This window comes from Mus pahari, chromosome 10 (genome assembly GCF_900095145.1).
Source record: "Mus pahari chromosome 10, PAHARI_EIJ_v1.1, whole genome shotgun sequence".
In the NCBI taxonomy this organism is placed as follows: domain Eukaryota; kingdom Metazoa; phylum Chordata; class Mammalia; order Rodentia; family Muridae; genus Mus; species Mus pahari.
This window is the reverse complement of record NC_034599.1, coordinates 114,101,509-114,114,572: the sequence shown is the minus strand read 5'-3', so window position 1 is coordinate 114,114,572 and position 13,064 is coordinate 114,101,509. Positions and strand designations below refer to the sequence as shown.

The following is a 13,064-nucleotide window of genomic DNA, read 5'->3' as shown; positions in this document are numbered from 1 at the left end:
AGCCGTGCTGTGCAGTGAGGAGAGAGAGGTCAGCAGTGCTGTGCAGTGAGGAGAGAGAGGTCAGTCGTGCTGTGCAGTGAGGAGAGAGAGGTCAACTGTGTTGTGCAGTGAGGAGAGAGGAGAGAGAGGTCAGCCGTGCTGTGCAGTGAGGAGAGAGAGGTCAGCAGTGCTGTGCAGTGAGGAGAGAGAGGTCAGCAGTGCTGTGCAGCTGAGGAGGTAAAGGCTGAGGACTTAGGGGTGGATGGAGAGGTGACCAACCAATGGCCTCCAAGGTGAGACTTCAGTGGAGACAAAAACTGGAGCTGGGGTGTTTACCAAGGAGAAGGTAGATGTTGCTCCAGCTTTCTGCCGTGTGAGGAGGGAACAGAGGGAGGGTGGTGGCTTCGTGAGCATCTGAGGCTAGGATGGAAACTTGCAGTAATATTGCCTCAGGCGGAGTGTTTGTTCCTGTCCTGTGGAAGGGTCCAGCCTGTGTAAGCTGGTCACCTTCAGCTCCATCGTCCTCCTTGCCTGGCTGTGCTCAGGTCCTTTTGGGGCCTCTTCAGCTTCACCTGCCCTGGCAGTTGACTGGGATGGAGGAGGAAGAGGTCTGCTAGGGGTGACCTGGTATCTTGACTGAAACCCCTTTGGAAGTTCCTTAGGAAATGTCTGCCAGTGCCGTTCAGTAACACTGCTGGTATCTACAGAAGTGGAGTGTGGGGCTGTGGGTGTGGGGAAAAAGGGGAGTGGGAGAGAACCTGCATCCCACCAGAGTTCTGGTGCTCTGGGCAGGCAGACGCGGGAGGACTGCGCACACTTTCCACGTGGTCCCCCCGGGTGAGCATCTGGCTGTGCTAAGCCACTGACCCCACACGGTGGGTGGACAAGGGGCAGCCCCAGGTACCAGGTTCTCAGTCTCTGGCATTCTACGCTGGATATGGCAGAGGAGCTGAGAACAGAACAGGGGCCTGGGAGCGGCAGTCGGCCCTGGGGAAGAAGGGAAGAGAGGGCAGGGAGAAAGGAGAGAAGGTAGAAAGAGAGAGGCCAGCCATGGCCATGTGGAGAGACGGGGGAAGAGAGAGAGAGAAGGAGGGCTAGAGAGTAAGAAAGGTAAAAGTTTAAAAAGAGAGAGCGATGAGGCTAAGCAGCCCCTTTTATAGTGGGCTGGGCTTTCTTGCTGTTGCCAGGTAACTGTGGGGAGGAGCATACCTGGCTATAGTCAGGTAACTGTGGGGGTGGAGTCTAGCCAGAATGCCAGAAGCTTGGGGCTTTGTCTGCGTGACTGATACCCACTGACCTCCCCTGTCGGGGCTATGGGGGCAGTAACCTGGACAGAAGCCAGGGGTCCAGGAGACATGATCTAACACCTTCCGTCCCATGTAGGTGGAAATTACCACCCATGGATCCCACAGGGTTCAAGACCTCAGCTCGGCTGGAGACCAGGCTGTCTGTGCACAGCCCACTGCCCCACAGTGGAGGAAATGTTTTCTCGCTAGGCATGAGGCTGCTTTAGGTCATCCTGGCTTCTCTTACCAAGGACGTAGATGAAGTGGATGTTGGGTTGGCCACCAGGAGCCTTTTGGCAGGGACTCAAGAGCAACTCTATAGGGACAGATGATAGAGGTGGGTGGGGAGTGCCGACAGCTGAGGCAGGTGGGGCTGGGGTGGTCTGTCCTGGGTGGCCAGGCCAAGGCTAGACCCACCACAGCCCTCAGTCGGCTGGGCAGTCATGGACAGAGGGTGAGAGGGGAGGGATATCCAGCGCATTTTGGGCTTTGTGTTTGGTTCTTTTCTTAGTACACCATGCATACAAAGCACCAGTTTGTGTATGTGAGCTATGAGACAATGTGACTGCAGAGCAGACCCTGTGCCCGAGTGTGCTTAGGGCTGGGGAGGCTGAGCCATGTTTGTGGGTGATGTGCACACACCAAGTGCATCTTCAGATTATGGATTCTCAGCCTCTATCAGATATATTGGGACTTAAGGCCATCAGCACCACAGGGCACCCGTGGCTCCTAGGTAGCAGTGGACATTTTGATGTTACCTTCAGCCAATTACCATAAGTACTTTTCTTCGCTGTTAGCAATCGCACGCTCACTCGTACACTCATACCCACACATTGGTACACTCACACACTTATGGTGTTCATTAAAGTCGCACATCATTAGCCTTTTCCTGTGACAGTCCTTGAGAACCAGCACTTCTGATGGCCGTAAACAAACCCCACAGTTAGTATTTTTTCCCAGTTGCAAATCCTGTGTGTTTTTGTAGGTCCGTCTCACCCACGAAATAAAACACAAGAACATTGTAACTTTCCACGAGTGGTACGAGACCAGCAATCATCTCTGGTTGGTGGTAGAGCTTTGCACAGGTAGGACTGTGAGCGTGTGCATGCAGACACAGGGCTGGCTGGAGGGTAGCAGCGGTGGGCGGTGGGAGGTGAATGGTGGACTGTGGATGGTGGGTGGTGGGCAGTGGGTGGTGAATGGTGGACTGTGGATGGTGGGTGGTGGGCAGTGGGTGGTGAATGGTGGACTGTGGATGGTGGGCGGTGGGCAGTGGGTGGTGGGCGGTGGACCGTGGATGGCGGGTGGTGGCTGATCCGAGCTCAATTCTCATAGGTGGTTCTCTAGAAACCGTGATTGCTCAGGATGAGAACCTCCCAGAAGATGTCGTGAGAGAGTTTGGGGTGGACCTGGTCACAGGGCTGCACCATCTCCACAGGCTGGGCATCCTCTTTTGTGACCTTTCTCCCGGGAAGGTAACTTGTGCACTCTGACTTCGTGGTACCTCACGTTGCAACCCCGAGGACTTTCTCGGGGGTATTTTTTTTTTTTAATAAAAGGAAATCTATGCCTCTCTGTAAGCTGTCTGTCTAAGTTGCTTTTGGAACAGAGCCTCCTCACTGTGGAGGTCTCTGAGCTTTCTGTTCTTGTGTTGTGTGCTGTGAGTGGTGGGCCAGTGCAGTACCTGCTTAGCACTGGAGCATGGCCGTGCCTGGTCCGACGGTGGTGTTCCTGACTGGCCGTGCCTGGTCCGACGGTGGTGTTCCTGACTGGCCATGCCTGGTCTGATGGTGGCATTCCTGACTGTCCTTTTCCTGATGGCACAGACAGCACTAAGTTTTCTTTACACTGCTGGCCACAGGTGGAGGCCTCTGTGTACTATTCAAGAGTCACCGGCCTGTTCAGCTTCCCAGCCGCCCCCAGGCTGACTCGGAAGCTGTGTGTGTGTGTGTGTGTGTGTGTGTGTGTGTGTGTATGTGAGCTTCCTTCTCTGCAGTGTTCGGCTGTGTTCAAGCACCCCACACTGCTGCAGAAACCACACACTTAGCAATGGCAGCAGCTCTAGTCAGAGCTTTTTGTGTCCTTTATGCTGCAGTGTGAAGGCTGAGCGTTTAGTTTGTGGTTTGCTCTGTCAGCAGTCTGTATGTGAAGACAAAACTCTGAAGGAAGGGGTGGGAACCAAAACAAGGAAGGCGGAAAGGAACACTGTGGAGATCTTACAAATGATAGCTCCTGCTCGAAACATTCACAAACCTAACCCAGGTCTCAGCTATTACTGTAGTGCAGAAAGCAGGTGAGTACAATATGCAAATGTATGGCTGTCATCTATAGACTTTGAAATTTGAATTTTATAGATTTTTCACATATCAGGAAATAACATTCAGATCATAGCTTGTGCCTATGATCCTATCACTTGAGAGCTGAGGCAGTAGGATTGTCATAAGTTCAAGGCTAGCCTGGTATACGTAGTGAGTTCCAGAACAGCCTGGATAACAGAGAGAGACCCTGTCTCAAACAACCAAAACCTAAAATGACTCCCTCCCCAAACATAGTTTTTTTATTTATTTTTGGAAACAATTTAAAAATATTTAGTTCACAGATGAAAACAGGTGAGGGTGTGGCCTTTGGGTCCAAGGCTATAGTTTGCTTAGCGTTGTGTGGGACATTTAATGAGGTGTACCACAAGACTTTCCAGGAGGGTCTGTGATGTAAGCCGCTTTAGAAAACTAGTATTGGAAAGAGCTGGGCAAGGCTCCTGTTTCTGCCAGTAAAGTTTTATTGAAATACTGCTGCACCCATGGCCTGTGTGTTACCAGTGACTGTTGTTTTGAATAGCTTTGGAGCTGTAGAGTTAGGACATGTCTATGTTTGAGCAGGTCTCCAGGGGATGCTGATGGTGACATTCCAGGCCACTGTGGTGGGTTAGCTGACATCCTTAGTGAGTGTCTGTGAGTTAGGTTGACTTTAAACTGCTCTCACTAGAAGGTCGCCAGCCCTGCTACTGTTGTCTAGACATTTTCAGTGACGTGGCTGGAAGTGATACAGCTTCCTGAGCTGGTTCAGCAAACTACAGCCAACTTCTGATCACACAGGGCGTTGGCCAACTTGAGTCAGTCCCAGCCCTTTGTCTGTGAGACTTCCATGAATCCCCACTGAGCAGAAAGAGGGGCTCTTACCCTTCCTGCTGTACATGAGAGAAGCAGGACACCAGGGACTGCCAAGGTCAGGCAGTAGGTAGGCAGTGACTTGGGCCTACCTCTATGTCCAGCACTAGTTATGATCCCTCAGTTCAAAACCCCACACTACATGTCCTTTCTTGAGTAAATGACACACAGGCAGGTGGGTCTTTAAAACCCCAGTCACCTCTGTGTGTTCTTGGGGCCTTGAGTGTCAAATATCCACATCCCACAATGCTCCAGGCCCACATGGTATGGTAACCTCATACAACCTGTGCACATCAGAAAACCTTCCCCCAAATCATTTTGACCCACAGCCTGTGGGTTTAGAGCTCAAGGGTACAGAGGACCAGCCATTTAATCTTTATTCTTTATCTTCATAATGCAACCTGTGCGTTCTTATCTTTCCCACAGCTCAGACTCCCTGATGGCTCCCTGGCGTCTGAGCCAGCTTTGGTTCTGCTGTTCCTAGAGTGTCATGTTGGCTGTTGGGGGGAGGGCAATGAAGCTCCCCCCCACCCCCAGTTTTATTTATATCACATCTTTCAAGACCATTTCTGTAGTTCATTGGCTTCCTTTTGAAAGTCCAGTGTCACATTTCTTCTGAGCTGTGACAGAACAAGGGAGCTGCAAAGCCCTGGGCACAGTTTGCAGGGTCCCTGTGAGGCCTGAATTGGGCTCTGAGGTCTCTGATGCGCGCTCTCTCCACCTTTGCAGATACTCTTGGAAGGGCCTGGAACACTGAAGTTCAGCAATTTCTGCCTGGCAAAGGTAGAAGGGGAGAGTCTGGAGGAGTTCTTCGCTTTGGTGGCAGCAGAAGAAGGAGGTGGTGACAGTGGAGAGAATGCACTGAAGAAAAGCATGAAGACCCGCGTCAGAGGTACTCGGGAGCCTGTGCTGGGAGATGGCGTGGCTTCTGCTTCACGGCTCACACGTGTGTGGGGAAACATGACAGAGGGTCCTGTACATACATAGCCGCATCCTGGGCAGCTTGAAGTGTCCCGCAGCTCTGAGGGTGTGTCAGCACAAGAGCTCTTGGACAATGGGCACCTTCTCACCAGAGCAGAGCTGGCTCACTTAGCTCTCAGGACAGGACTGGCACACACTACTGGTTCTCCAGTGTCTTGGCAGGTGGGCTTGACACTGAGGTGCTGCCAGCAATATCAGGGTTACCGAGCTTAGGGCTGGGGTGGCTAGTGACTAAGTGCTTGCTGAATGATCAGGGGGTCCTGGCTTTGATCCCCTAAAGCCCACATAGAAAGAGCCAGGTGTGGTTGCACGCATATATTCTGGGGTACAGGGGAGCAGAGACAGGAAGATTCCTGGGGCTTGCAGTGCAGACACTCTAGTCAAACTAGCAAGTTCCAGGTTCAGTGAGGGACCCTGTCTCAAAAAATAAGGTGTAGCTGGGCAATGGTGGCACACACCTTTAATCATAGCACTTGGGAGGCAGAGACAGGCGGATTTCTGAGTTCAAGGCCAGCCTGGTCTACAGAGTGAGTTTCAGGATAGCCAAGGCTATACAGAGAAACCCTGTCTTGAAAAACCAAAAAACCAAAAATAAATAAATAAATAAATAAATAAATAAATAAATAAATAAAAAATAAAAATAAATAAATAAAATAAGGTGGAGAGCTATAGAGGGAGTCATCCCATGTCTAGTCAACCCCTAGCTTCCACCTGCATTTGGTGCACATGCATCCACACATGGACGCACATACCGAACACACACAATGGATGTGGGTATGTGGATATGTGGGCATGTCTGTGCCATAGAGAGTGGAGGTCAGAGGGCAGCTTGGGAGTCTGTTCTTTTACTGTGTGGGTCTAGGGGAATGAACACAGGCCATCAGGCTTGGTGGCTAGCAGCTCTGCTCTACTGAGCCATCCCACTGGCTCTAGCGATTCTACCCTGTGGTGCGTGCTATTCCCCGTGTCTTTCCATGCCAGTGGCTCCTGTGCTGCGAGTCGTTCAGACGCCCAGCCCAGCCTCTCTTGGCTTTGGTTTTCAGGCTCTCTGATCTATGCGGCTCCGGAAATCGTGAAGGGGACTGAGTTCTCCGTTACCAGTGACCTCTGGTCTTTGGGCTGTCTACTTTATGAAATGTTTTCAGGTGATTGTTTTTTGGTTCCTTATAAAACTAAATCATACTAGAACAAAGAGCAAGCTGTGCGTTTAGTGTTTGCAAGTGTTTGATCTAGCAGGTGTCACAAAATTGGTTATAAAACATTTTTGTGTACGCCAGACTCAGCTTTGCTTTTAGGCTGCCAGGTGCTCTTGGAGCATTCTGACATGTAGTGATTTTTGTAAGTATCTGCAATATTGAAATGCACCGGACCACTGGAGAATATGTAGAAGGTCTCCTGCAGCCCATGGGCAAGGGGCTCGGAGGCACCAAGGGACTGTGTATGAACTTGAATATTGATTTGGAAAACTAATTTTGCATTTGAGAAGGCTGGAAGTGTATATCCTGGACACTTGCCAGGCATGCAGTAGTTAGTAACTGCCCATTCCCTAGAACTTGTATAAATCTTGTATTTTATGAATGTATAATTTCCCTGGAATACCTGTATTTAAGTTTGGGATTAGTGTGGATGACAAACTGATTCTGCATGTTCATATGATTCCAGGGAAACCCCCATTCTTCTCAGAAACAGTATCAGAATTAGTTGACAAGATTCTGTATGAAGACCCATTGCCACCAGTCCCAAAAGGTAGGTGAGTGCAGCTGAACATCTTATCTGAGCTTTAGAAGGCCCGCCTTCACCTTAGCTCTTCACATCCCTCCAAAGCTACATGTGGCAGCAGCATCAAATCAGAACACTTTTCTTCCTGTTTTCAATACTGAAAGAGAAAACCAAGCCATATTAACAGCTTCCCTCACTTAAAACATGAATTACCACAAGAAGTCTGTTGTAAAGATTTACGTGTGTATGCATGTGTGTTCCTGTCCCATGTGTTTGTTTCAGCGTTGCTTCTCAGTAGGAAGAGATGTGGCATTTCTCAGTTCTGTTGGCGAATGCTAAAGCTTCTGTTCTGTGCAGCTGGTGGCTCATGGCAAAGAGCTTGTCCTCGACTGTGGCCATGGTACAGGATATTTGATCACAGTGTGAACCCTGAGATTACGTTGCTTACTGGAAAAAAACCTGTTTCTAGTTGTGGTGAGGCTCAGCCTTAGCACATACCTTTAATCCCTCCAGCTGGAATATACACATGCCCCTAGTACCTACCTTTAATCCAAAACAATGAAGGAAGTTACTTTGTAGAAGGACATAACTTTAAAAGTTACGTCTAATTGAGTGAGTAGCAGCCAAAGTGATGAATCACAGGAAGATTTGACAGAATAGGATATGCCCAACTCATGAGAACAGAGTGGGGAGGCTGGGCAGTTTTACCAAGAGAGTTGTGCAGAGAGAGAACAAGCTAGACATAAGTGAAGACAGAATGAGAAGGAGCCAGAGGATTAGAACAGACTGTCAGAGTTAGTCTGGGGCCAAGTAGAGCAAAAAGTTAGTGGCTGAGAGAGAAGCCAGGTTGAATCAGTCAGCTTGGAGAGGAGTGTGAGCAGGAACCATGAGATGAATCAGCCAGCTAGAGATCAGAAAGAGCTAGAAAGGTTGAGCTCATTCAGCAGCAAGTCTCAGAAGTTGAGAATATTCTAGGCCCAGAGAAGACTGTGCAGAGGCTAGAAGAACTAGGCCTAGGTTAGCAGAAGGAACAAAAGCCCCCAAGACACAATTATGTCAGGTGAATAAAAGATTCTGTTAGACCATGGTGCCCAGCTTTCTATGCGTCGACTCCCAGTGAAAGGACGCTCAGCTGTTTCTTAGGTCACTGTTGTCCAGCTGCAGACTGGCCGTGGCCAGAGTGCATACATACCCTTCTAAGTGCTGTGAGGGCTGAAGGATGGGGGCGGCGGCCCTATCATGTGGTTGTGCTCAGTATTGTCAGTTCTCTGTTGAAATCTTTCCTAAGAAAGGAGGGGCTACCAGAATCAGAATTACAGTGCATTATAGGGCAAAGATGGGAAAATTAGGACTGCTTCAGAGAAGAAGGTCCAGCTAACCACTGAGGTGTGGTGTGAGTGGTTCGGGCTGGCAACCCTCCGTGTGGTTATTTCAGGGAAAGGACTGTTCCAGGGCAGCGAAGACTGAGCCGTTGGGATGCACACATGTGAGTTCCAGTTAAAGGTTTGTGTGTCTGCTCTGCACACTGGTCCTGCTCAGTGCAGGCTGTGACATGGTTAAAGGGCCCAGTGCTGCCTGTGAACACAACCCCAGTGCCTCAATGCTGTTGCTTTAGATGCTGCTGATGGACAGTAACACAACATCCATGTCTATAGGTTCCTCTTACCCCATCTCCATTTAGGAAAAAAAATCTTTGTTCACAGACTCTTCATTCCCCAAAGCATCCTCAGATTTCGTTAACTTGCTGGATGGATTGCTGCAGAAGGAGCCTCAAAAAAGGTATGGACAGGCTGTGAGGATGACGAGTGGAGGCCTCTTTCCTATCATGTGGGTACAAAGATTTTTCCCTCCCTCTCTCCTCCCTCCCTCCGTCCCTCCCTCCTTCCCCCCGTCCCTCCCTCCGTCCCTCCCTCCCTCTCTTTATCCCCCTCCCTCTCTTTAGTTTTTCGAGACAGGGTTTCTCTGTGTATCCCTGACTGTCCTGGAACTCACTCTGTAGACCAGGTTGGTCTCCAACTCAGAAATCCGCCTGCCTCTGCCTCCCAAGTGCTGGGATTAGAGGCATGCGCCACCACTGCCCAGCTCCCCCCCCCCATCTCTCTCTCTTTCTCCTTCCTGTTCCTCTCATCCTTTTCCTCAGGCTCCTCTTTCTCCTTCCTGCAGCCTTTGGACGTTGGAGGGAGTGTTTTCATTGAGCTCAGTTCCTTTCAGTGCTGTGAGCATGCCTGCACAGAAATGGGGTTCAGCTCCCTTCAATGCAGTGAGCATGCCTGCACAGAAATGAGGTTCAGCTCCCTTCAGTGCAGTGTGCACACCTAGATACTAATGGGGCTCAGCTGCGTGGATGCTTCCTGTGGAGCAAGTAGAGGAGGAAGGCTGATTTCGGCTCACAGTTGATTTCAGCTCACACTTGAGAAAGGGACAGAGGTCTTCGTGGTGGGTGGGGCAAAGCACCTAGAGCATGAGGCAGCTGGTCACATTGTCTCCTCATCCAGGAAGCAGAGAGCAGACATGGAGTGGGGCAAGGTTATGGGATGTCTGGCCTGTCCCCACCTCCCATGATGCACCACCTCCTTCCAGCCAGTCCTCTTTTACTAAAGGCTCCACAACCTCCCTCAACACCACCAGCATGGAATGAATGCACACACACACATCTGTATCAGCTCACATCAGAGCCACCCAACCGACCAAAACAGTCGTGCTTGTTTTGTAAGACATTAGGCTTGTTGGATTGTGAACTTGAAACTTTAGATTCTGTGGCTGTTACGGCTTCTGATCTTTGATATTTTCTAAGGAAGAGTGATGCATAAATCAGATGATACTCACAGATGGAGGGATCTGATGCCACATGTGTGGGTCAGGTGGGGATCTCCTTAACGAGCTGTGCCATGTGTTTCCTAAAGATTATCCTGGGAGGGAGTTCTGCAGCACCCCTTCTGGAAGGACGCCCTGCGGAGAGAAGACTCAGACTCGGCCTCCGAGGACTCCCCCTTCAGGTAGTGTGCCCTGGCCTCTGTGCCACCCAGCCTTGGGGGCCACTTGGGGGTTCATCAGAACAGGTTTAGTCATGATGTTTTGGTTGTCATCTTGTTCATTTTCTGATCAGGGTTTTTTTTTTTTGCCACACCTCCCCCACTCCAGTCAACATCTTGTGTGGAAGCCGCAGTCTGGCTTGCTTGGCACACCTGGATGCCTGTCTTCTGAACACGAGACAGGATGCATTGGCCCCTGTTGTGTTAGGTGTCATCACGAAGTGTGGGTAGAAGTGACATGGGCTACTGGTGTGTGGGAACCATACGACCAGTTCTGACTCACCAGCATTTAGTCCCCTAAAGATCATGTGATGGGGAAGGGAAATGTCATTATTGAGTTGCTCTCAGCCTAAGTATAGATGGTCTGTGCTGAACTTGGCTTTCCTGTCAGCCTTATATGGCTGTGTGCACAAGCAACTCCAAAATTAGGAGGTCAGAGCTCAGGATATGGTGGTCATGTGTGTCCACAGACTCATCTAAGTGTGTCCTGCCCCGGCATTTTATTGTTAGTATAAAATCTCTCAGTCTTGGACACTGGGTACTGTGGTGGTATTTGCTAACTTTCCCTATTTGCTCCCTGGTAAATGACTGCTTCTGGTTTTAATCTGGCCAAATGCAGTGTGTTGTGTAGAGCAGTCGGAGTTTGTTAATCATGATTGTCTGTGCTACAACCATGGTCTCACCATGTCCTCCTGTCAGTGGGGCTTCAGAGCAGGGCTGGTGCTTTCCCCCTTCTGGGTATTTCTAACCCGGCACAGCGTGAGCATCACTTAGACTGCAAGTCTTGGAGAAGCTGAGGTGATGTCAGGGTTACCTGGGGGAGGATGATGAGGGAGCTCACTAGAGAATTCCTCTGCCCTCTCACCTCTAGAGACTGCTCACTCCTGTTCCTTGGGACAGCGATAGACCAATGGCCCTTACAGTTAGTTTTTTCATGGACCCCAGGCCAAGTGGCAGGGAGAAAAACTTATTGCTGGGTTTTGTGGTACTCCAGACTCTGGTGTCTGCTTGTCTGTCTGCTTCTGTCCGTTTGTCAGAGAAAGGGTTTTTAGGCCTCTAAGGTGTAGATAGATGCCTGGCATCTAGAAAGGACTCAGTGTAGATGCCCAGTAGAAAATTGTGCTCGCCCAGTTCTGTGACTTCATAGGGTAAGACACACAGTGCAGCTAAAGTCTGACACCTTTTGCACTATTTCAAAATCCCAGGGAGTCTGAGGTTTGTTTGTGTTGACCTCTCCTGTTAACCAGCAGAAACGTCATGGAATGTTCTGGACCACATGATTCCAGAGAGCTTTTGCAGAGCCCTAAGAATGGACAAGCCAAAGGGCAGAAGGCAGCTCATCGGCTCAGCCAGTCGTTCAGGCTAGGTAAGGCTTGGTTTGAGCAGTTTGTGGGCCGAGGCCCGTCTAGAGGAGCCCCCAGCCCCATGTCTGATTTCTTTTTCATGCCTCCCCGTGTTTCACTCTGCTCATGGTGGTGTCTGTTCCTCCTGGGTAACATATTACTCTTCGACCACAGAAAACCCAACTGAGCTGAGGCCCAAGAGCATCATGGGAGGCCAGCTGAATGAATCCATATTTCTCCTCAGGTATGTAAAACCCAGCTGCACCACCAACCAGTAGGAAGCTAACAAAATTCATATTTTAGGGTTCCTGGCTAGAAAAGAAAACACTAATCCATGCTTCTACCACAAACCCTGAGGAGAGTCAGTGCTCATCCTCAGGTGGACATGAACACAGAGAGCAAACCATCCGGGAAGAAGGACATGAATGTGGGAGGGAGACATGGGGGGGATGCGTGTGCGTGTGCAGGATACATCGTCATGAGAGCCATTGCAAAGTATGGTCAATAGATGCTGGTGACACACTAAACATGTAGCAAATGTCACAAAAGGAAAAGGCTGTGTGTGTAGCATACAGTTTAGACATAAGTAGCCGGTTACCCAGGAAACTACCTGTGGAGCAGTTACGGGGTCAGCAGGAGGCTCAGTAGGTAAAGGTGTTGGCCACACACCTGGGAGACCAAGGGTCGGGGAGCGCCAGATGTGCAGAGACATCCTCGGACCTCCACTTGCATAGGCACGTGTACCAACACTCTTTAAAAAAAGCAGCTGCAAAAATTACAGTCACTAAAAAGTTAGGCCTCAAGCTGCTTATTCGCTGAGAACCTGTGCAAGAGGCGTGGAGTCCTTCTTCCTGGCTCCTCTCCTGCTAGGAGACAGGGAACAGACAGGATCGCTTCTGAAGCCTGTTGATGTTAAGTTGCTGTGTGTTTTCCAGTTCACGTCCCACGCCAAGGACTAGCGCCATGGTGGAATTAAATCCCGGAGAGGGTGAGGACCCCAGCTCACCTCAGAAGACCTCTCCTTTATCCAAGGTGAGCAGCCATGGGGTTTATGACACACTACAGACACTGTGGAGATATTATTAGTTAGTGTGTGAACCCTGCTGTGAGGATGGCATTGACCGTGGTGTGAACCCTGCTCAGTGCTGGCTAGTTTTCCTAGCAGCACAGGCCCTGGTTGTTGCTTAGAGGCAGGCTTTCAGTGGTGATTATATTGAGGTATAACGGACATGAAATACAATTTATCCATTTAAAGTAGATGTTTCATGGGCTTTAATGGAATTCACAGGCTGTGTGACTGTTATCCCATCCAATCAGAGAGCTGCTTACATCATCCTATAAAGAAACCCTGTAACTGTTGGCTATCACACTTGGCCTCCTCCATGTTCCCACTCCTAGTCCATGGGTCTTCCTAGACAGCCTGTTCTGCCCATTTCATGGAAATGGAATTAAAGAGTATGTAGTCGTCATTGTATTACAGTGTGTGTGCATGGGAATTACAGAGTATGTTCTCGTCATTGTATTACAGTGTGTGTGCATGGGAATTACAGAGTATGTAGT

General features: G+C 49.8%; 1 protein-coding gene across 1 annotated transcript in view; it reads left to right on the top strand.

Moving 5' to 3' along the window:
* Positions 1-13,064, top strand: part of Ulk4 (unc-51 like kinase 4) — a 283,012-nt gene that overhangs the window by 3,072 nt on the left and 266,876 nt on the right. The window contains exons 2-11 of the mRNA XM_021207848.2: positions 2,251-2,350; positions 2,601-2,740; positions 5,159-5,321; positions 6,454-6,555; positions 7,073-7,156; positions 8,833-8,908; positions 10,033-10,125; positions 11,409-11,527; positions 11,679-11,748; positions 12,440-12,536. Of these exons, the coding sequence (XP_021063507.1) occupies positions 2,251-2,350; positions 2,601-2,740; positions 5,159-5,321; positions 6,454-6,555; positions 7,073-7,156; positions 8,833-8,908; positions 10,033-10,125; positions 11,409-11,527; positions 11,679-11,748; positions 12,440-12,536 (1,044 nt within the window). The remainder of the gene's footprint in view (positions 1-2,250; positions 2,351-2,600; positions 2,741-5,158; positions 5,322-6,453; positions 6,556-7,072; positions 7,157-8,832; positions 8,909-10,032; positions 10,126-11,408; positions 11,528-11,678; positions 11,749-12,439; positions 12,537-13,064) is intronic.